Source organism: Staurois parvus, unplaced genomic scaffold (assembly GCF_062004578.1).
Source record: "Staurois parvus isolate SC_StPar_1 unplaced genomic scaffold, SC_StPar_1.0 ptg001336l, whole genome shotgun sequence".
Classification (NCBI taxonomy): domain Eukaryota; kingdom Metazoa; phylum Chordata; class Amphibia; order Anura; family Ranidae; genus Staurois; species Staurois parvus.
In genome coordinates, this window is record NW_028319132.1 from 487,558 (window position 1) to 512,253 (window position 24,696).

At 42.2% G+C, this 24,696-nt stretch overlaps 1 protein-coding gene across 1 annotated transcript in view; it reads right to left on the minus strand.

Moving 5' to 3' along the window:
- The window catches only part of AMFR (autocrine motility factor receptor), a 71,933-nt gene that overhangs the window by 19,043 nt on the left and 28,194 nt on the right, over positions 1 to 24,696 (minus strand). The window contains exons 2-10 of the mRNA XM_089661431.1: positions 23,677 to 23,769; positions 21,766 to 21,930; positions 19,655 to 19,807; positions 15,852 to 15,892; positions 12,113 to 12,245; positions 10,896 to 11,029; positions 7,430 to 7,540; positions 5,327 to 5,514; positions 3,974 to 4,077 (exon numbers count right to left, since the gene is read on the minus strand). Of these exons, the coding sequence (XP_089517557.1) occupies positions 3,974 to 4,077; positions 5,327 to 5,514; positions 7,430 to 7,540; positions 10,896 to 11,029; positions 12,113 to 12,245; positions 15,852 to 15,892; positions 19,655 to 19,807; positions 21,766 to 21,930; positions 23,677 to 23,769 (1,122 nt within the window). The remainder of the gene's footprint in view (positions 1 to 3,973; positions 4,078 to 5,326; positions 5,515 to 7,429; positions 7,541 to 10,895; positions 11,030 to 12,112; positions 12,246 to 15,851; positions 15,893 to 19,654; positions 19,808 to 21,765; positions 21,931 to 23,676; positions 23,770 to 24,696) is intronic.

Genomic DNA, 24,696 nt, shown 5'->3' on the forward strand with positions numbered 1-24,696 from the left:
TTCCCTCTGAGCAGACAGGCCGTGCATCTTGGAACCTGGCTTCTTAAAGCCACAGGCTGGTTATTTTTTACCATATGAAATATTAAAGGCACACCTCCATATAAAGTGTATTACTTTTATCACAAAACTACACAGCGCCTGGCTCCTGTTCATACTTCCCACAAACCGATGTGTTTTTACCATGGCAGCAGTGAGTTTTTTCCCCACCAATCACAGTTGACATATACCATTCACTTATTTCCTTTGGGACTCATCTGTGCGCTTTTATCCAGACTGATCTACATATTGTACATGTCTAAACATGAGAACTTTAGGCATATCTTTTATGTTAGACTGTCTACCAGCACCAACCTGAATTCCATGCAGAAAATACACATATGCCCATCTGAGTGAAGCAATAATAAATCAAAAGAGAAGTCGCCGCTATCGTTTGTGGATTCACTTACATTGAATAGCACACCGATCGGATGAAAATAATCAAAGCATGTATGGCCACCATTAGTCTGGGATCTACAAGGGCTCCAAAAGCATTTTCCATGTTTAATTACTCTAGAGGAGTACCCTCCCAAAGGGTATGATGAAAACACAGTTTTAGTAACCAATAGCATAACTTTTTAATACTGAACCTCATCTGCCATGTAGCTGCCCACCCTTCTATGTTCATTCACAATGATACATTTTGACAATTATATTTTTTGTGCCAAATGTATTTCCCTACAAAAGTTAGTATTCTCCACAAACTCTGAGATTGAACTCCTAATACCAACCTCAATATCATTAATAAACCTGTTAGCAGGGATAGCTAATGCACAGCAACAGAACAAAAACCAGACTTGCACTTTTACCTAATGCGGGGTACAACAAAACTACGTGGGTTAAGGTACATTGTAGTGCAAGTCTGTTGGGGCCTGTTGTGCTGGGATGGCAGTTTAAGAACCTGGAACCGCAGATTGCTGAGGGTTACAGAAACACATGTTCTTATAAGTGTGAATGGGCCCAATTAGGCTTTGAAGTACAACATACAGAGGAACTACAGATCAATAAAATAAAATGAGTTTGTGCCGCAAACACTGCCAGTTGCCTAAAAAGCAGTAAGTTAAGCACCGTTCATAAGTCCATATAATGATAGCTTGCTTGGCCCCAGAGCAGCTCCTCAGCAGATCGAAAGTAATCTGTAAAATGGACACTAGAGGGTGCTTCTAAGTGTAGCAAGTTGGTGTTTATTATTAAACATAGTGAAAAATGCACTTACATTTAGTAAGATGAAAGAAGGCATTTCTTAAAACCAAGGGAAGACATTGGCTGGGTGCGTGAGAGGATTTCCCTTGATTTTTGTTTTTAAAGCAGAGCTCCACACAAAAGGGGAAGATCCGCTTTAAGCCTTTGTCCCCCGCTCCCCATTAAGGATTGGAAACTTTGGGGGGCGGGTACCCGAATTTGACAGGAACCTGCTCCCAATGTGATCGCCTAGGCGATCGGAAGCGGAATTTGTCCTCCCCCCTCCCTCCCCGTAGTCTTACGTGACAGGTCCCAGAAGACTACAGGCCATTCACAAAGCGCATCGCTTCTCGCACATGCGCAGTGGGCACCCGGCTGTGAAGCTGCAAGCTGTCACAGCCGGGTGCCCACAATGAAGATGCCGGCTCCAGGGAGAGAAGATGGCCAGTGAAACCAGCCATGGTGAAGACACCGCTGGACCGAGGGACAGGTAAGTGGCTGTATTTTAAAAGTCAGCAGCTACAGTTTTTGTAGCTGCTGACTTTTTTTTTTTTTCAGCTGGAACTCCGCTTTAAAGAGTACTTTTTTTTAAATGTTCTCATGTTTTCAAAATAAAAAAGAAAGAACATAGTGTAGCTCAGCAGTTTACAAAACAAGATGAAATAAAAGCATGTCCATACATACTAGCGCAGTGATAAATGAGAAGGACCAAATACCCATGGCCCGAAACAGAAACATGGCACAGGAAATAGATCACCACAAAAGTTTTGAAGGCATAGGCATAACAAATGACCAAAGTAATTATGTACATGTAGGCACAGAACACTATTCCGGGGTAACCATATTTTGGGAATCTAGCCAGGCGGACCAGACCTTATTGAACTTCATTGGGCATCCCCTTGACCCATATGTCAATTTGCACGTGGGAACAGTCTTATTAACAAGAGCAAGCCATATAGATATGGAGGGGAGGACAGTGGATTTCCAATGTAGCATTACTTATGTGTTGTCCCTTGGTTTGCTTCTTTCATCTTACTAAATACAAGTGCATTTTTCACGGTTTTTAATAATAAACACTAAGTTGCTACACTTAGAAGTGCCCACTGGTGTCCATTTTACTTTAGAGAAGAACTGCAGGCTGTGAAATGAAAAATCAAAAATGTAACAGAACAGTAACAAAAACAAATATTGTAGTCAAAAGACAAAAAATTATAAGAACTGTTATACTGTCCAAAATTAGCAATCTAACCTCCAAATACACTATATTGCCAAAAGTATTGGGCCAGCCCTCCAAATCATTGGATTCAGGTGTTCCAATCACCTCCATGGCCACAGGTGTATAAAATCAAGCACCTAGGCATGCAGACTGCTTCTACAAACATTTGTGAAAGAATGGGTCGCTCTCAGGAGCTCAGTGACTTCAAGAGTGGTACCGTGATAGGTTGCCACCTGTGCAATAAGTCCATCCGTGAAATTTCCTTACTACTAAATATTCCAACTGTTAGTGGTATTATAACAAAGTGGAATCAACTGGGAACAACAGCAACTCAGCCATAAAGTGGTAGTCCACGTAAAATGATAGAGCCTTCAGATTAGCACAACAGTGTGTAGAGAGATTCATGGAATGGGTTTCCATGGCCGAGCAGCTGCATCCAAGCCTTACATCACCAAGTGCAATGCAAAGCGGCAGATGCAGTGGTGTAAAGCACACCGCCACTGGACTCTAGAGCGGTGGAGACATGTTCTCTGGAGTGACCAATCACGTTTCTCTGTCAATTCAATGGACGTGTCTGGGTTTGGCAGTTGCCAGGAGAACGGTACTTGCCTGACTGCATTGTGCCAAGTGAAAAGTTTGGTGGAGGGGGGATTGTGGTGTGGGGTTGTTTTTTAGCAGTTGGGCTTGGCCCCTTAGTTCCAGTGAAGGGAACTCTTAATGAATCAGCATACCAAACATTTTGGACAATTTCATGGTCCCAACTTTGTGGGAACAGTTTGGGGATGGCCCCTTCCTGTTCCAACATGACTGCGCACCAGTGCACAAAGCAAGGCCCATAAAGACATGGATGAGCAAGTTTGGGGTGGAGGAACTTGACTGGCCTGCACAGAGTCCTGACCTCAACCCGATTGAACACCTTTGGGATGAATTAAGAGTGGAGACTGCGAGCCAGGCCTTCTGATCCGACATCAGTGCCTGACCTCACAAATGTGCTTCTGGAAGAATGGTCAAACCTTCCCATAGACACCCTCCTAAACCTTGTGGACAGCCTTCCCCGAAGAGTTGAAGCTGTTATAGCTGCAAAGGGTGGGCCAACTCAATATTGAACCCTACGGACTAAGACCGGGATGCCATTAAAGTTCATGAGCGTGGAAAGGCAGGCGTCCCAAAACATTTGGCAACATAGTGTATCTGTGGATCCTAAGTAAAAAGATCTTTGACCCTGGTGCCTACCATATCCTGGGCTCGGTCCACCACCTGTGCAGTATCTTGCAGAGAGCTTTCCAGCACCCAACACTGAAATGTAATAAGCAATGTCAAGCCCGACATCATCAGGAAGAAAAAGTGGCACTGGAGCGCGTGATCAGGTAAGTAATTGCTAAGGACGGGCGATGAAGAGCATGGATGGACAAATCCATATGTTTATGGCTAGACCTAATTGGAACTTTGTCAATGAATGATCTGTTGATAATCAATGTTTGACTAACTTTATGTACAAAGTAATCTGAATAACATTATATACATTCCTCCAAATCTTACCATGGCATTCAGCTGAGAATTGCTGGCTTGTGCAATTCCTAATATATTGGTGGTATGCATCACCTCAACAGAGAAACTAGGCAGCCAGCTGGCAAACCTGGAACCTACAGAGAAGAGCGCCTGATTAGATCTTCCTTTAATAATAGAAACAATTAAAAATTATTTAGCAGCTGAGTTCAGATCACATTACACACATAATATGGGGCTTTTTCTATAATAACAAACAGTAAAGTTCATATATACAGTAATATAGCAGATCAAATATTAGCTTTCATGAATCCACTTTACTTCACAGTACTATCCAATATCATTGTTAAACAGTTAGATCACCTTTAAATAAATACTCTGTGCAGTCCATATGCACCATTCCATACATGCATTTACAACTAACCCGATTTTAAGAATATGCATTTATGCTCAGCCCATACCTGTAGGCCATTTGTGCCGAGTGGCGCGTGCTCCAAATATTTCACAGTTCCATCCTGTCCTCCTCTTTAGCATGCACCAACCATTAGGAAGAGCGCCCCCCTAGCAGTATAGGAGCAAGTATATCCTCCTACCGAGCCCCAAACATGTGCATTGTGCTATCTACGATGGAACAGAGAGCATGTTGCAGATGCTGTGGTCATCTTGCAGCAACAAAAGATGGTGCTGCACATGTGCAGGGCTCAGGAGGACAGTGCTCGCTCCTGTACCACTAAGGGGCACTCGTCTAATTGGCCTACAGGAATGGAAAGAGAATGCTTTTTTTTTTAAATCAGATTAGTTTAGCATTAAGAAATGGTGTTCATCAACTGCATATAGTATTATATTTATGCTTGTAAACCTCAGACATGAAATATGAACAAAGTACATCCCTCTATACTGTGTACTTGTCTCAATCAAGGACACTAAGTGCCATTTCTCTCTGCTGCCTGGTTCTTCTGTTATCAGCATGAATCAATTCTGACAAGTTTTACTGAATCCAGGACAAACATGGTGACAGGTGACAGGGACCCCAACAGATTGACAGCCTCAGCTCTGTTCCTGTGAGCTTTGTGGTGGTGGTGGGATTCCCTTCCCTTCAATCAGCTCTCAGAGCTCTCCTCACTGAGCTCTGCAGAGTGTAACTTTCCACCCCCTTTTTTCTTTGAATGTATGTAGAAAAGAGAATAGTGCCTATAGACAGGTACAACTTATGTAGGAGGATTTGTTTCATCTCTGTGTATCACCTGACGCCAGTCACTTCACTAGGTACATGTAAGGGTTTACAACTGCTTTAAAAGCTGAGCTAACCCTTTAAGTCAAGCATATTGATGTTTAAAACCATAAAGATTAGCCCCAACAAAGGAATTCTACTTGCATTGCTCTTACCATCAAAGTGGAAAAAGTGGTTATGCTGGTTGAGGCGGGGCCGACCTTCTGTCACGGTTAGTGGGATCATATTCTGATCTATGTTGTCTCGTTGCTGTTCCCGAGGCCTGTTGCCATCAGCCATATTTAGAGACATTCTACAAGTTGGACAGGATGTGTCCTGTTCTAGCCATGAGCGAAGACAAGAGCTAAATGTACAAAGCAAAAAAAAAAAAAAAACTGTGATGAAAAGAAATTATCTGGAGTTAAACAACAATATAGATCCAATCCACAAACACTATGAGGGTTATTTACTAAAACTGGAGAGTGCAAAATCTGGTGCAGCTCTGCATAGAAACCAATCAGCTTCCAGGTTTTATTGCCAAAGCTTAACTGAACAAGCTGAAGTTAGAAGATGATTGGCGACCATGTACAGCTGCACCAGATTCTGAGTGCTCCAGTTTTAGTAAATCTCCTGCTATATGTTTTTGTAATGGGAATAAATAATGGTCTTGTACATATTTTACTCAAGGAGTCATCATAACAAAGACTATTTACTTAGGTTTTGATCAGACAAAGCCAGCCTCAAAACAAGCTTTGTCAGCTGTGCTGTGTCATTAGCTAACCCACAGAGCTCTGGGAATCTTTTGTCCTATATTAAAAGGAAAATAAACCCACCTATCCTTTACAGCTGAAGATGATGCATCTTAGCATTTATTTATATCTGCTGTTGCCATGGTGCTAAACACATGACCAGCCATGCAACCAGCCATCTGAGGCATGCCTTAAATGTGACAGTTTAGGGAAATCATTAAATCAACTATATTTATGCTTTAAATATTTAAGAAAAAAAGATTGCATGTATATTCAATGTGAAAACAGATATAAAACATATTTAAATGTATAAAAGGTAAAAAAAACAACTAATATGACACTTTAAGCAAACCTTCACTCAAAAATGAAAGTGCCGCTAATCCTCCTCCCCACCCCCTACACTTTTGAGAGGTTTTTTTTTTTCCATTGGAGCAGGAACTTTTGTGGGCAGGTATCTGCTCCTACATTCTTGCCTAGGTGAGAATGACGTACGCTTTGGTCCACCGTCTGCAACTTGTCACATGTCCTAGGAGGCTGCTGAACCAGTCCAAAAGCACCACATGACTTTCTGCATGCACAGCGGTGAGCCTGCTGTGATTACTTAGGAAGTCAAAGCCAGATCTCAAATCCAAGATGCAACTGCCCAGGACCTGCTGCAGTGAGAAGAACCAGCTGCAGGAAGACAGCATTGGACTTCAGGGACTGGTAAGTATCTGATACAGCATTTGTTTTTTTTGTTTTTTGGCTGAAGTTTTTCTTAAAGGCTTCTATGGCCTCAAAAATATTATAACTAGTATGTAAATCACATATCTGCTCTAAACCTGGTAGCTTAATACTTGCCATGCTATAATTTTTAAATTGTGCTCAGAGACCTATTATTTTTTTTTGTAAAATAAGCAACAAACTCTGCTTTCTTGACCACCAATATACCAAAAATGATCCAAATGTGGTCTCTGCCAGAAGACAGAAATTGTCTGGGATGAGATAAAAGGACTGGTTATACTAAGCTAGGGATGCTAGTACTGGGTAAGTTAATTCTGGGTTGCAAAATTAAAAAAAAAAAATTCCACGTGCTCTTGTTTAAATATACAACATGTATTACTGAAGAAAAATATAATTGAAAAATATTGATTCATGCAATTGTCATATCTGCAGGCAATGTGCACCTCTTCCCTTGAAGCTTGCCTAAAAAAAAACTCACAAGGTTACATTTCCCCATCCTGCCCTATTTATGTACCATGCATTGTCAAGATATTCTTCAACTCCACCCAAAACAGGTATTACAGTCTATGACAGCTAGCATGATAAATCACATAATAACTTCCTAAACTTGTCAGGAAATCCAGTTGGGATAAACCAAAAGATAGTTTACATTTAGCTTCATTGTGTGGGATGGAAGAGGACACACTGCTGCAGAAACCTTTAATCAGTAAAGCCTATTAGATCTAGGGATCTAGCAGATGAATTACTCACTGGTTCCGATTCTACACTGAGCTAACCCTCAACAAAATGATTACAGACATCACGTACTTATGGAACAGGTGACCACAAGGAAGCTTCCGAGCAGCTTGCATAGAGTCCCAGCAGATGGCACAGTCATCATTATTTGCTTCCAGTTCCTCTGGAGTAGCAACAGCAAAGCTATGGAAAGAATAACGGAATATAATATTATGAACACCAACGAGACCCTTTTCTAAGCTACCAGCCAATACCAAAAAATAAATAAATAAATAAAAGAACACAAGGGTCAATTTACAAAGATAAATACCGCATACATTTTTTAGTTAAAATACCCCATGCGTAATTTATCTCAAAAACAGTCAATTCACAAAAAAACATGCGTTATTTACTGAATGCATTAAATATTGATTTCACAATATTATCACTTAAATTTAGCATGCTTTGGGGTATTTTTCCCAATTTTGTTTTGTTTTTGCTAACAATACAGCAGGAGGAAGATAGTTCTATAAGTGCACTCAAATATTGTGAAACTGTGAAAACAGTCTATCTAGCTCACTTTCATTCCCAGAATGATCTCCCTCTGGTGAAATGTTACAATTTATTTCCAGAACATTTCCACACCTATGATACATTGGAGACTTTTAACTTACTGGCCAGTACAGGGTTCCCCTCATTATTTTACACATTGCTAAAATACCGACAATTCCTTTTGTTCCAATGTGCCCTAGGAAAGCCGAAAGGCTGGACACCCCTGTTCTAGGTTCTTAAGGTTTAATGAAGAAGGAATCTCTTTAAAGCGGTAGCAAATTCAAAAAGAAAAAAAAAAAAAAAAGTGTTTCTCCCTGCAAGGCAAATGCATGATGTGCTAGTATGCATCACATACCAACACATTATGAAGGACATACGTTAAAACGAAACCCTCCAACAGCATGTTGTCACCTGCTGCAGAGACTTCCATCTTCGCCCATTCTTCCTTCCGGGTTCGCGGGCTGCAGCCACTTGATTAGCCGAGCCACGATGACGTCACTCCCTTGCATGCGTGCGGGAGTCTCTGCCATGGCATACAGCTCTGAAGGATCAGTGATGTCACCGGCTGCAGCTTGCTAGAATATCTCCTAAATGGTGCACGTTTAGGAGTTATTCATTTTACATACAGGTAAGCTTTATTATAATTTTACCTGTAGGTAAAAATAAAAAAAATGAGAGTTTACTACCGCTTTAAATCCAGATATGCATCTATGAAGAACACATTTCCATCAAGATGAAATTACCCAGAGGTAACAATATTTTCATCTTACTGCCAAGCATTAGTAATAATTAAAAGTGACATCTAGTTTATTTAGAACTCATCATCATATTTATGTTAACCCCTTGCCTACAGGGCACTTATACCCCCTTCTTTACCAGGCCAATTTTTAGCTTTCAGCGCTGTTGCACTTTGATTGACAATTGCGCGGTCATGCAAGATTGTACCCATATGAAATTGTTATTTTTTTCTCACAAAAAGAAGTGCAAAAAATTTGGAGAAAAAAATGTTTTCTTTGTTTCTATTATAAAATTTTTCAAACAGGTAATTTTTCTCCTTCACTGATGTGCGTTGATGAGGCAGCACTGATAGGCAGCACTGATAGGCAGCACTGAAGGGCACTGATAGGCAGCACTAATGAGGTGGCACGGATAGGCGGTACTGATAGGCGGCATTGATGATGGGTACTGATAGACAGCACAGATAGGTGGCACTGACTGGCGGCACTGCTAGGCATTGACTGGCACAACTGCTGGGCACTAACTGGCACAACAGCTGGGCACTAACTGGTGGCACTGACTGGCAGCACTGCACTTCTGGGCACAGGTAGGTGGCACTGCTGGGCACAGGTTGGTGGAACTGGTGGGTGGCACTGCTGGGCACCGATCATCAGAGCACTGATCATCAGTGCCCTGAGGATCGGTGCCGATCCCTGCTCTGACAACTGCCGGTTCTCGGCAGTACTTTCATCTCGCTCTGACAGCGTGAGGAAAGTGCAGCCGAGAACCGGCAATTGCATTTCCCGGTGATCAGCATGTCATTGGACACGGCTGATCACGTGGTAAAAGGCCGCTGTGATTGGCCTTTTACCACATCACGTGATCAGCTGTGTCCGTAGGACACAGAGATGATGGAGATCACCAGGTGCACGCCCCTGGGGGCGCGCAGGAGAGCGCGTTCTGGGAGGACGTCATATGACACAGCGTTCACGGAGATCGCCAGGTGTGTGCAGGAGAGCGCGTTCTGGGAGGATGTCATATGACGCCCTCCCAGATCTGGCCAGCCGCAGTGTAGCCATCATTCGGCTATCTGCGGTTGGCAAGTAGGTAAGCAGGGAATACATGCAGGTTTTTTTTGTTTTTTTTTCAACCAGCGGAACCGGACTAATTTAACTACACCAAACTTTGGTCCCTGACTACTCACATGTGCGATAATTTCACTTGCACCACCCTATTGCTTGCAAAATAAGATTTGCCATGTTCTTACCATTGATAGTTTGTGTATAGTGTAGAATCTAAAAAAAACTTAAAAGCGGAGTTCCACACACCCTGTCAAAAAATAAGTCAGCAGCTACAAAAACTGAAGCTGCTGAATTTTAAAAAACAGCCACTTACCTGTCCCTCGGTCCTGTGGTGTGTCCCCCGCAGCTCGTTTCACCGGCCGTCCTGTATTCCAGGAGGCTGGCATCTTCAGTGTGGGCACCCGGCTGTGATCGCTTGCGGCTTCACAGCTAGGTACCCACTGAGCATGCGCGAGTAGCGCTGCGCTTCATGAATGGTCCTGTAGTCTTCTGGGACCGGTCACGTGTCCTAAAAGACTACAGGGAGGGAGGGAGGGAGGACACCTTCCGTTTCCGATCGCCTAGGCAATTGGACCAGAAGTGGGAGCGGGTACCTGTAAAATTCGGGTACCCGCTCCCCCCCCCCCACTCCCCAAAGCGGAACTTCCCCTTTTGGGTGGAGCTTCGCTTTAAATGTAATTTATTGCTAAAAAAAAAAAAAGAATATTCTTTTTTTTTTAATGTTTCTAGGTCTGATAGAATATAAAAAGGATTTATGTTTCGGGCCTCTCTGTGAAGCATCGTGCAGGGGCCCTGCTTTCCACAGTGCAAACATCACTGGTATCCTTATATTGTTGTTTCTTTTATTATTTTGCAGACATGGAATGCACAAGTTCCAGTACATATTCATTGTATATTATATTATAATGGAAAAGCAAAATCAGACTTCCTGGTTGTCAGTCGCACACTAGTAAGGATGGAGAAAAGAAAAGCATCTGTGCTGGCCACAGCAATCCCTTTTTAGGTTTACTGTCATTGTCTTTAATATGGTTACATTTAAGAGGATTTAAACATCATTGGTACACTTCCGTCCATATGAGATCATTCCCAAAAAAAGACTACCGCCATATGGTTTGAGACAAATTTAAATAAACCCTGTAAATTAAAATGTTAAACTAACAAGAGAGAACAGAGAAAATATTCATGCTACCAAAACAAAAACAACTTACTGAGCTTCCATGTTCCCCACAACTCGCAGGTAATTTTTGTGGCGTCGTAATCTGCGTTGCAGCTCATGGAACAGGTGACGAAGCTGCATGAAGATAACAAGACTCGCCATAGACAGCCAGATATTCCCAAATAACTAATAAACGGGAGAAGGACAGAACACCAGTAAATAAAGACTTTATATGACGATTTTTTTCCTCCAGTGTTACACTCAATTAACCACTTGCCTACCGGGCACTTATACCCCCTTCTTTACCAGGCCAATTGTCAGCTTTCAGCGCTGTCGCACTTTGATTGACAATTGCGCGGTCATGCAAGATTGTACCCATATAAAATTTGTATCATTTTTTTCTTACAAATAGAGCTTTCTTTTGGTGGTATTTTATCGCTGCTGGGCACTTTACTTTTTGTGCTATAAACAAAAAAATGCAAATAATTTGAAAAATTTTTTTTCTTTATTTCTATTATAAAATAGGCAATTTTTTTCCTTCACTGATGTGCATTGATGAGGCAGCACTGATGGGCACTGATAGGCAGCACTAATGAGGTGTCACGGATAGGCGGCACTGATAGGTGGCACTGATGATGGGTACTGATAGACAGCACTGATAGGTGGCACTGACTGGCATCACTGCTGGGCACTGACTAGCGGCACTGCTAGGCTTTGACTGGCGCAACTGCTGGGCACTGACTGGTGGCACTGCATTGATGGGCACTAATGGGTGGCACTGGTGGGCACAGGTGGGTGGCACTGGTGGGCGGCACTGGTGGGCACAGGTAGGTGGCACTGGTGGGCACAGGTGGGCGGAACTGGTAGGTGGCACTGCTGGGCACTGATCATCAGTGCCCTGATGATCGGTGCCGATCCCTGCTCTGACAACTGCCATTTCTCGGCAGTACTTTTCTCGTGCTCTGGCAGCGCGAGGAAAGTGCAGCTGAGAACCGGCAATTGCATTTCCCGGTGATCAGCGTGTCATTGGACACGGCTGATCATGTGGTAAAAGGCCGCTGTGATTGGCCTTTTACCACATCACGTGATCAGCTGTGTCCATAGGACACAGAGATCATGGAGATCACCGGGTGCGCGCCCCAGAGCGCGTTCTGGGAGGACGTCATATGACGCCCTCCCAGAACTGGCTGACCGCAGTGTAGCCGTCATTCGGCTACCTGCGGTTGGCAAGTAGTTAAACTAAACAGATCTGCAGACAGCTACACATACCAACATGTGAATATGATGCATTAGGTCCATGGACAGGTGACTGAGCTCCATCACAAAGTCTGTGTAATATACATATGTTCCTTTGCCTTCCCATGTTCCTTCGTGGTTGAGGTCCCATAGATGAATCACATAGCTGCCACAAAAAAGATTTTATGATTAGTATTATATTACTGTTCTTAAAGTGTATTTCCATTTTTGCAGCCAAATTGGGATACCATCTACTTTATAACGGTTACATATCCCTATTCACATAGCATAACTTTAAAATAAAAAAAAATTGCAGCTTACCTTTTTTTTGATGCTGTGTTCTGGACCTTCCAGCAAGGAAAACCCTACCTAGTTCTCTTTATTTATGAGGGGGCTTTAGGAACCATGGTTGCCATAGTAAACCTAGTCTGTACTGTGCAGGCAGACCCTCATTATCAATTGTAACTAGATTTCAACACTGTCCTAACAAAAGTTTAAAGATGCAGAGGCCGGGCTGCTTACATTGTATGTTAATGAGGACAGACATGAGGCAGACTCACTCTAACATTGTGCAAAAAATACTTGCCATCAGCCATGAGCACCTCTTTCTGAGAAAACTCTAAAAAGGTAAAAAACATTTTAAAACATTTTATCTAGTCATGCTATATGAATGGGAACGCAGCAAACATATAGTGGGGCTTTTCTCAAATTTAACTGCAAAGGTGGAAATAGGTTTTAGACAGCTTACACAAAGACATATTAGACGAGTGTGCTTCCAACTTGTTACAAACGTTTGCAGGAGGTCCTTTTCTGTTTCAGAATGAAAAAGTAAGTACATAAAGAAATGGTTGGGATGGTTTGTTGTGGAGGACTTGAAGTGGCCTGAACAGAGTCCAGACCTCAGCTATATTGAACACCTTTGGGATTAATTGGAATGCTGAATCCATGCCAGCTCCTCTTGTCCAAAATCAATAACTAACCTCACTAATGCTCTTTTGGCTGAATGTCACACATTAGCACAGAAACACCCAATCCTGTGGAAAGCCATCCCAGAAAAGTGAAGGCTGTTCTAGTCAGAAGGAAAGGAGGTGTAACACCATATTAACCACTTCAAGTCTGGACACTTTTATCCCCTTCCTGTCCAGGCCAATTTTCAGCTTTTAGCGCCATCACACTCTGAATAACAATTGCGCGGTCATGCAACACTGTACCCATATGCATTTGTCAGCATTTTTTTGAGACAGATAAAGCTTTATTTTGGTGGTATTTATTCACCACTGGGGTTTTTATTTTTTTGCTACATAAATGAAAAAGTACAAAAATTTAGAAAAAAAGTGTTTTTCTTATAAAATTTTGCAAATAAATAATATTTCATCATAATTCTTGGCCAAAATGTATTCAGTTATCTTTTTAGTAAAAAAACTAGTTTATAACCAAAAATTATAATTTAAAAAACATTTTTTTTACATTTTTATATTATTATTTATGGGGTTTTTTTCTACATACTGTCACCCTAGCAGTACAGTGTCACCATGGTGACACTGTACTACTTGTGGGGGGTGATGAAGATTTTTTTTTTTTTTTACACTGATAGCTTTTACACCCATAAAGGCTGTAAAAGCAATCATTTCTCCTCTCTGGCTGCATTCTTGCAGCCATTGAGAACTGTGTGAGCTGTGATTGGTCACAGGTTGTCACATGGTACAAGGCTGTTGTGAATAGCCTTGTACCATGTGACCTCTGTGATCATTCACAGATTTCACACGTAAGCAATGATGTCAGAAGTGACATCTTGCTTACTACTCTGCATGTGATCACTGATTGGCCAATCAGTGATCACATGATCGGGACCTCGCACAGAGGTGTTCCGGAGGACACAGCGGGTACCGGATTGCGGTGCTGCACGCTCCCAGTCCAAAATGGCGGGCGCCATTTTTGAATGGCAACCCGCCCCTGGACTGCCACCGTCCGGCTGTTTATATACAGCGGCAGGATGGCAAGTGGTTAATGCCCAGGGGTTTGTAACGAGACGTCCAACAAATTCATATATATGCGATGGTCAGGTGTCCACAAACGTTGGGCCACAGAGCTTTACAACTACCCTACACCGTTTAGAATTTCTGGATTCTTTGCAATATAAATAAAAGCAGTCTGAAGGTCAATGTTTGCCTTCCACATTATGTAGTTAAATGAAGCTTCTTGTCCTTGCATCCAGAGCTAAAGCTTACTTCTATTTATGCAGTAAAATTTGAGAAAATCCCACTATATGGATGTTATTTCTTTCTATTTACACAGCATACCTCTGGCTGCTCTGAACAATTTAAACGTGAGCCTGTCCCCAGTGACACACTGTGCTTTCCCTCATTAACACACAATGCAAGAAGCCTAGCTCTTGTAACAACAAACATTGTTAAAATCTAGTTATAATGGATAATGAGATCTGCCCCACATATTGTAGACAGGGTTGATTATGGTAAACTTTCAAGTGAAAGACAAGGCTAAAACAGGGTATATATGTCCAATGTACCAGGCTGAACGAAAAAAAAAAACAAAAACCTGACAGATTCCCACATTAAACACAAACCATGTGTGATGCAGCGATCTCTCCCACTGAGCTGTCAGAATACACTGATCAGCACTGCAGCCATTGGCTGTAAGTGCTGATTGAACACTGGTTTTTATCGCATAGGTGTTGGAACAGAAGCCGGTTTTTAGAGTGACTCCTGTTGAACAGTCAGCGGTACACATGGACTAAAAGTGAGCCAATTCCTGCTGAACCTGCTGGTTTTCAGTCCATGTATACCCTACTTAACTAACTATTCCTAAAAAACGTCATCAAAAAGATCTGTGTACTTTTTCTGGTCCAGTCCGTTCATGTGAACCAGCTGCTCCGGCTTCCCTGTGTCAGTGTGTCACAGCTGCTGCAGGGGAGAGGAATAGCCTGACGATGTATGATCCATGGAAGCCTTTGAGTGATGTCACGGCTCCCGGAATTCACAACTGTTGTCAAGGGAAGCTGGAGCTGCTGCATCATGTCACCGAACAGGACCAAATAAAAAAAAGGCAAGTACACAGATCTTTTTTTGATACAGGGCAGGGGCAGACTGACATCTCATGGGGCCCCCGGGCAATAGGGGATCATGGGGCCTCTGTGTCCTTGCCCACACTCAAAAAAGCCTATAAAAAAAAAAGGTACCAGGGGCATCTCATGGGGCCCCCTACTGACCCCCCGCCCTCGGGCAGTGCCCGTGTGCTCGAATGGTCAGTCCGCCCCTGATACAGGGTATGCAGGATAAGAACAGTTACAGTTATCCTTTACTAACACTAACTCCCCATTCTTCATATAAACATTACTAAAAAAGAAAGAAAAGGAGGCAGGATTTTCCAGCCTTGAAGTTTTCAGAAAAGAGCATTTAAAAAGCATTTTTTGAGACAGATAAAGCTTTATTTTGGTGGTATTTTTTTTTATATCTCTTAGCTGTGCTATGTGAATGAGGACATGTAACAAATCTTAAACAGGTGCTATCCCAATCTAGCTGCAAGTGGAAACATACGTTAAGATAATGATTTTTCCGGTAACATTTACACCCTAAAACATCAGGTTAAACAATGTCAGGGTGCTGGGCACATTGAAAATAATCTAATTCAGATTTCCAAGTTATGCAAACTAAGTACATAGCGATAAAATGTAAACCATTTATTTTGAACTACCTTGACATATAGTAGCAGAATTTATCAGACCACCTTCTTGTGTGATATGCATTCTACTTACCGCAACACAACATGAGCCGTCCTGGTTGTCACCAATAAACACTAGAAAAGACAAAAAAAGATAGGTATTACAGTACTTTCCTGGAGACTATTTTAAAAAGGCTAGATGTGACGTGGAGTCAATGTAAATGTATCAGCACAAAATCAAATTCCAGCCATCCTCATCCAGACAGGATGACCTACACTCATAACAACAGAACATTCCACCAAGAATGCTACCTCTGAATGGCTACATCATCCGTGTACATTCAATTGCCTTCTTTTGTCTATAAGCAGCCTTAGTCTAGCTACCACCCGACCTTGTTGTGAAGACTAAGTAGTGTAAAATTTCAGTGGCAAAATTCCCACCTTACTGCTGTGCAACTAAGGGTGTCAAAGGACCCCCAATAAATCTTGTTCACACCAAGTGATTACCAGCAGTAAAAATACTTCTAGAGAGGAGAGGGGTAAGTATAGATTTACACATGACCTACACTCTAATGCCATTCTCCTCCGTACAATTTAAGTGCTGATTCACATATATGCAGTGCGGATTGAAGCTCAGGGTTCACAGCTAATTGACACAGTAGCTGTTCACCTGTTCAGGTCAGGTTTACATCGGGTTCAGGCCAGTAGTGTAATTAGGTTTTGTGCTGCCCTAGGCAACACAAAAATCATCTGCCCCCACGGACACCGACCAACACTACCTCCCTTCCCCTCCCACAGAGAGAGCCTGACATTGACCAACAACACCACTGCCCCCCACCTGGGAGAGCCTTCCGCTACCCCTCCCCCCTCAGCCTATAATTCGCACCTGAACCAGATTGAACCGCTCAGAAATCGTACATTAAACCGCACTGATTCTGCACCGACCATATGTGAACAGGTACCATAGGAAGCAATGTTATTTCACATCTCATGTGGATTGGATGCTGTTCAAACCGCATCCAATCCGCATATATGTGTACTGGCACTAAAACTGAACTCCAGGATATGAAAATATTGTCTAAATACAAGAGTCGTGTGTATTTTTACTTGATTCTTGGTGTACTTTGTGTATTTCCTCCAGATCTGTACAGTACGTCAGTGTAAAACTGTGCCTCTATGCAGTCACTGCTGCTTTCTGTCCTTGTGCAGGATGGCTGGTCTTAGATCCGTCCCCATGTTTTTTCCAGGCAGTCTGTAGAGGTGGACTTGCTGGGTCCTTCCCACAGCTCTTCTCTCTGCACAGGCTGTATGCAGCACAGTGATGATGTCACAACTACTTTTACAAGTATCTGGGTTTGTAAAGACTTTTGGCATACAATAATGGATTTATATCTGCTGAGGCTATTGGGAAACCAACTTAAAGGGAGTGTTTGTGCTGTCCATATCTGGTGTCTCCACATGTCCTAGATCTATTCCTGACATCTTTGTCCCATTGCAGAATCTAGCAGTTATAATCTGGCTACGCTATATGTCATTGGTTAATATCCACACACAGATACTGCATAATAAACAGATGCATCCTACAAAGGAAGAACATTTACACAGCTCTCACTAAATCATAGAAATGCAATAAAGCAAATCACTGAAAATAAATAAGAGAGAATGACAAAAAAGTCTGCATATAGGAAATGGCAACATAGTTACATACTTACAGTGATTGTAAAGCTTCATTTTTTTAAAAATAGTAAACATGTCATACTTACCTGCTCTGTGCAACGATGTTGCACAGAGCAGTCTGGAACCTCCTCTTCTTGGTTCCCTCACCGGCGTTCTGGGCTCCTCTTCTCAGTACTCCACCATAGGAAACCACTTTCTATGGGGACACACCTTTGGGTCCGCTCCCGAGATTGCCTGTGTGCATCTATTGAGACACGCAGAGCGCCACTCAGCCCTGCTCCCTGCTCACAGGATTTGACTGACAGCAGCAGGAGCCTCTGTTGCCTCTGTGAACTCAGAGACAGGAGAGAGTCGCTACAGACCGGCATAGCACTGGATTGAAATCAGGTTCAGGTACGTATACAGGGGGGTGAGGGAGCAATACAAATATGGGGACATTTTGTACCATAATGCAGGCAATGCATTAAGGCAAAAAATATCCAGCTTTTAGAACCACTTTAATTGTTTTAAAGCATGCTTGCTTCATAATGCTGGATCCTTTGTGCACTGTAATGTATTTAACTACTAGCCTACAGGGCACTTATACCCCCTTCCTGCCAGGCCAATTTCCAGATTTTAGCGCTGTTGCACTTTGAATGACATTTGCATGGTCATGCAACACTGTACCCATATGAAATTTGTATCATTTTTTTGTGACAGATAGAGCTTTCTTTTGGTGGTATTTAATCACCTCTGGGTTTTTTATTTTTTCTTAAACCAAAAACCACTGAAAAGTTTGAAAAAAAAAGTTTTTTCTTAGTTTTTGTTATAAACTTTTGTAAATAAGTGATTTTTCTCCTTCACTGATGTGCGCTAATGAGGCTGCAGTGATGGGCACTGATAGGCTGCACTGATGGACACTGATAGGTGGCACTGATGATGAGGCACAGGTAGGTGGCACTGATGGGCATTGACAGGCATCACTGATGGGCACTGAAAGGTAGCACTCATATATGGCACTGACAGGAGCAACTGATAGGCAGCACTGACGGGCACTGTTAGGCGGCACTGACTGGCACTGATAGCTGGCACTGATGGGTGACACTGAAAGGCAGCTCAGATGGGCACTGATAAGTGGCATTGATGGGCACTGAAATGTGGCACTGATGGGCACTGGCAGGTGGCATGGATGAGCACTGAGAGCTGGCACTGATGGACACTAACAGGTGGCGCTGCTGGGGCTACACAGATCATCAGGGCACACTGATCATCAGTGCTCTGACGATCTGTGTACATGTCCCCTCTGAGGAATGCTGATTACCGGCTCTCCTCTCCTCACAAGCTGTCAGCAAGACAGCTCGTGGGGAGAGAAATGCCGATAACCAGCATTTCCCTGTTTACATGTGATCAGCTGGGATTGGACACAGCTGATCACATGACCGAGCCGACATCTTCGGCTCTTTCCGTGGATCGGTGATCCGCTGTGTCCGAGGGAGCCGTGTCTGTGTCTGACGTTCTCCCAAAACGAGAGAACCACCTTGCGTCCGTCATATTATTTTATGGCGGGCGGGAAACAGTTAAAGGATACATTTACCTTTGGGAACATGTTATATGTTCCACCCGTTTTTAGGGTGGAACATGAAACATGTTCCCACTTCTGCAGCCTCTGGCTGGCCGATCTTCTCCCACACTGGCTGTCACTCGAAAATCTGTGGGGTGATCTGAAAAGAGCTGTGCACAGGAGATGCCCTTGCAATCTGACAGATTTGGAGTGTTTTTGCAAGGAAGAGTGGGCAAATATTGCCAAGTCAAGTTGTGCCATACTGATAGACTCATACCCAGAAAGACTGAGTGCTGGAATAAAATCATAAGGTGCTTCAACAAAGTATTAGTTTAAGGGTGTGCACACTTATGCAACCGCATTATTTTAGTTTTTTATGTTTACTTCCCTCCACCTAAAAGATTTGTTTGTTTTTCAATTGAGTTGTAAGGTGAAAAAGTTCTGAAATGATTTATCTTTGTCACCTTTTTTTACATCACAGGAACCTGACATTTTAACAGGGGTGTGTAGACTTTTTATATCCACCGTACTCCAATCTTAACTTTCTCACAGGCTAGAGAAAGTAAAGCAAGGTTTTCAATCACAGCCTGCTCATCAAAGACACCTCTGCCCTTACTATGACAGTCAAAAGCCTTACAACTATTTTGCTTGTCTACATTTGCTCAACACATATTACTGACCTCAGCAGCCATGAATGCCAGTGTATGCATCCCATGTTCATATCCAGCAAGTACACAGAGAACTCCCAGGCCACAGCAGGCCAGAAGCATGACATTAAGAAGAACCAATACACGAACGTGGCAGGTCATCGGCGTGGTGGGGGAGAAGGACAGCTGTAAAACAAAAACACATGTATAATAATATCAACAAGAGTCAAAAGAAATATGAAGACCTCAGAGCTTACTGTGAACCTTCTTTAGAGGCTTATGTTACATCCTACAGAACAGCTTTATGAATAATTAAAATTGAAGCAAAGGAAAAAATGATACCCAAGCCCATTGCTTCTAATATATCAGATCAGATCATAAATATGCTTACCTATGACTGGTTGCTAATGTTGAATAAAGCAGTCCCAAAGAATAAAAGGGAATGTGTCAATGCACTATGGGAGTGTGTCAATGCACTCAATCTACCATGAGGTCGAGATGCTTCTGAGATCATTAAAGGATAAGTTCACCTTTGGTAACATGTTACACCTATACTCTGGGTGTAACATGTTATGAAAGAACTGGCCCTAACTCCCCCCCCCCATCCCCCATTGTGACAGATAGCGGGGAACTTTAAAAAAAAAAAAGTTTGGCTGTGTAGGGCTCTGGCCGCATCACTCTCTCATTCACAGTATGCTGTGCATAGGAAAACTACAAGTTCCGACAGCCTTTGCGGTGTTGGCTTTTAGTTCTCAATGAACTACCACGGCGCTGTTGAACGCCGTGATAATTCATCGATTCTTCCTGTCAGTGTGTGTATGCTTGCCAGTATGAGCAGACAGATATACTGACAGGTCTGCAGGAGTCCTGCATGTTACCAGCAATCTGCTGATTGCTGGTGCAATGCTTTACAGTCTCCCAAAACAAAAAAATAGTGAATGCACATTGTTTTACCTGGAAAAAAATTTTTTTGTTAAAAGGTGAACTTTTCCTTTAAGAAATCATTGGAGATTCATTTCACCTTCTTTTAATCTGCAGTCAATCTACTTTAAAGATCAACTCCACTTTTGTTGAGAAAAACACAAACCCTAGCGTGTAGATCAATGTACATTGCAAGGATAACAAATTTTTTAGCAGATTCCTACCTTTTTTTGCTGTGAAGAAATAGCTGTCTGTTTCACCAGTCTGATCGCATACTCATTCTGAATAGGACAGTATGGTTCATTACTAATCTGCTGATGCACTGTGTTGTGTTCTAAGGGTACATTCTCATGGATGTTTTGCCACAGTGGGAATCCCAATGACAGGAAATCTGCTGTCGCAGTCAGCTATTACCTTCGGTGATCACAGCTGGACACACTGTATGCCTCCAGATGTGATCACAGCAGGTGATCACTGGCTTTGTGAACAGCCACAAATAGCTGTGGCCGCTAGCTACCTGCAGCTATGAAACCCATAATACTGGGATTTACACCATGGCAAAACACCTGTGCAAATGTACCCTTATGAGGAAAGCTGCAGTATCTGCCTCACTTTAGAAGTGATTAACACTTGGGGAGTATCTCACCAAACCTGTGTATAGGCTATTTTTTTTTTGTTATATTTTTTTCCACAAAGTGGTGTCACCCTTTAAGTGAATTTTGCATTCGCATACACTTTTATGGGAATGGAAAATCTGCTTGGAGCAAATAAAAGCCCATTGATACAAGGTCTAAGGAAGATTACAAATGACAACTTCTATACAGCAGAATAATTTTGTCAACATACAGTTAAAATATATATATATATATATATATATATATATATATAGATCTCTCTCTCTCTCTATATATATATATATATAATCTCTATATATCTCTATATATATATCTATATATATATACTCCCAATGAGTGTGAAAAGGAAATCCTTCCAAGTGAGGAGAAATCCCCTCACACAGTTGTCACCAGAACAGATGTGCCCATTGGAAGATTTCCCTTCTTCTCCTGTCCTGTGGCGACAAAATAGATAGTGCAAATCTCCCCCCAACAAGGACATCGCCAGAAGTAAAAACATTACTTTCTCACTCTATTCAATACTAAAAAAAAAAACTGCGTTAGATATACTTTGGTTAGGGTGGAAGAACAGGTTTAGTTTACACGTACATATTCAAAACGGTCTCTGCACAGCTGAACCATGAGATGGAGGAAGACCAGACCAGCGAACCATAAAAACCAAAGAACCACTTCTTCCACAGTCTGGACATTTAGGACTCCAAAGATGAATATAAACTTGTAAAAGATGAAGTTCCAAAACTTGTCCTTTAAATGCTACAAAGAAAAGAATGAAAAAAAAAAAAAAAAAAATCGAACAAACATTCAATACTAGGGTCAAAGATGTATAACAATTACATGTATATTAGAGTTACTAATCTGGTCAGATTTAATTTATGTGCCACTTTGCACAATTTGTGTTGCAACTTTTTAATAACCATATATTTCTACAAATGCTTTGTTCTTATCATATAGTTTCCAGTACAATCTACGTTTGATAAAGGGTCCTAACATTTTGCACATGCCTAACATGTTGAAACTTCCACCTCATACCCTCATGACAGCATTCAGGCTTAGGGACTGACTCCACGCTCTGGCATCAGTGACATAAGACAGCAGGGACAATTAATAAATGCTCCTTGAGCCAGATTCACACTATGCATTGTTTTACTGCAACACTTTTTCATATGTTAAGGCGTGCTGCATCAAGGCAGTCTGTACAAATTAAAGGATAAATTCACCTTTGTACAAAAAATAATAAATGCATATTACTTGCAGGTAAAAAAAAATGCATTTATTATTTTTTGTTGCAGGAGCCTGTAAACTATGCACCAGTGCAGTGCAGATCGCTGGTGCCATGCAGGTCTCCTGAAGATCTGTCAGTGCCATGGTAGCTCATAGAGAATTACAAGCCAACAACCGCTAAGGATGTCGGGACTTGTAGTTTCTCATTCACAATTTTTTTTTTTAATTTGACAGCTAGTGTTGCATTCATAACATGTTACATCCTGAATATGGGTGTAACATGTTATGAAATGTGACCTTATCTTTTAAATGAGGTAGAAACGCACTTTGATGTACAAAAAAAAAGCAAATTTGCACTTTTTTTTTCCCAATGGTGCAGTTATCTGACTGATTCCGAGTATATTTAAATGAATCATCAATAATCATCCAAGTAAGTAGGTGTTATAGAGGGTTTCGGGATGATAAGAACAATGAGCATATACCTTGATTGGAAAATTACTACAGGGGTGGAACTCCAATGGAGTGGGGAACAGGATCAAATCTCTATAAAGTACCTTTTGGGGAAATTGTACAATGATATAAAGGGGTTATTTACTAAAACTGCATGGTGCAAAATCTGGTGCAGCTCTGCATAGAAACCAATCAGCTTTCAGGTTTTATTTTCAAAGCTTAATTGAATAAACTGAAACTAGAAGTTGATTGGCTACCATGTACAACTGCACCAGTTTTAGTGAATCTCCCAAAAAGTTTTTTTGTTTTTTTTAATAAGAATCGTAGAATAGAAAACAGGCGTGCTCAACCCCTGGCCCATAGGCCTCATATGGCCCATGACCTCAAACAAGGGAAGCACATGCCCGGGTTCGGCAACCCTTTGATCGAGATTTGGGCTTGCCGACCTGCCATCCCAAAGCATCAGACTGCATCGAACAGTGGAGGAAGCAGGCAGCCGTAGAGGGAGCAACATAAGCCAATGCTTCTTCTGTAGCGTCGGCTCCTGTCCCAGGTGGAGTGATACCAAGTGCACTTGGCCTGGGACCAGGGGCGGACTGACAACTCATGGGGCCCCCGGGCAATAGGAGATCATGGGCCAAACTCAAAAAAGCCTATGAAAAAAGGTACCAGGGGCATCTCATGGGGCCCCCTACTGACCCCGGGCCCTCGGGCAGTGCCCAAGTTTCCAAATGGTCAGTCCGCCCCTGCCTGGGACCTTTCTAGTATACGAGTATTACAACATCCAGGAAACTAGATGGGTAAGTGATTTAACTTTACTGTACTTACCTGCCTCTCGCTAACACGCAAAGGACCAAAAACCACATGCTGGATTAATTTTGCAACAAGCATCAAGAAACAGCACACTGTGTTCACCAAGACCTGTGGAAAGGAACACACAATGGCACTGTTAGCACAATGCATAGTAACAAACTGTAAGAATGATGCAATCTTGCAGCTCAGACACATGATGATGAAATCTGACTAATACAAAAACTGATCAGTTGATTCCCAAGTTCAAATGCTTATGTACACCGAGCACAATCAAAGAGCTGTTAAAGTTCAACTCCTGGCTAACAACTAAACACACAGGTAAATACATACAGTGTATGGGAGCTGTTCTACTTGCCAAAGGATTTGTATTTCTGTCCATCCAGGCCTGAGGTTTGCACAGCTCTATCTGGCAGTGTAGGAGACATGGGAGTAGATTTACTTAAACTAGTGCACTCAGAATCTGGTGCAGCTGTGCATGGTAGCCAATCAGCTTCTAACTTCAGCTTGTTCCGTTACGTTTTGTCAATAAAACGTTTAAGCTGATTGGTTTCTATGCAGAGCTGCACCAAATTTTGCACTCTCCAGATTTAGTAAATACTCTAAAAAAACTCTAAAACTGGAATCAAGGGGGAGAGAAGACAATGCTGTTTGAGTGTAGTATGTTGAATAATGCATTTAATTATAGAAAATCAATACACTCACAAGAAAAGATAAAAGCAAGCAAGTACTCTACGTGTGGTCACCATCAATGTCAGTCCTGGTCCGTCAGGTGGAGAAAGGCTGTAGTCCTGAGGACAGGCTGCTCTGGAGACACCTTTCCAGTGTGAAACGCAGCAGCAGGCAGAACTGACGCCACGACCAGATGTGATGAACGAGTGTGGCAACACATTGCCATTACGGCCTGAAGAAGTAATGCATGCTTCGCAAATGCGTTGCCACCACACATAGAGTGCTAAATGCTTGCTTCTATCTTTCCCTGTGAATGTATTGATTTTCTTTTATTAAATGCCTTATTCAACATACTACACTCAGATG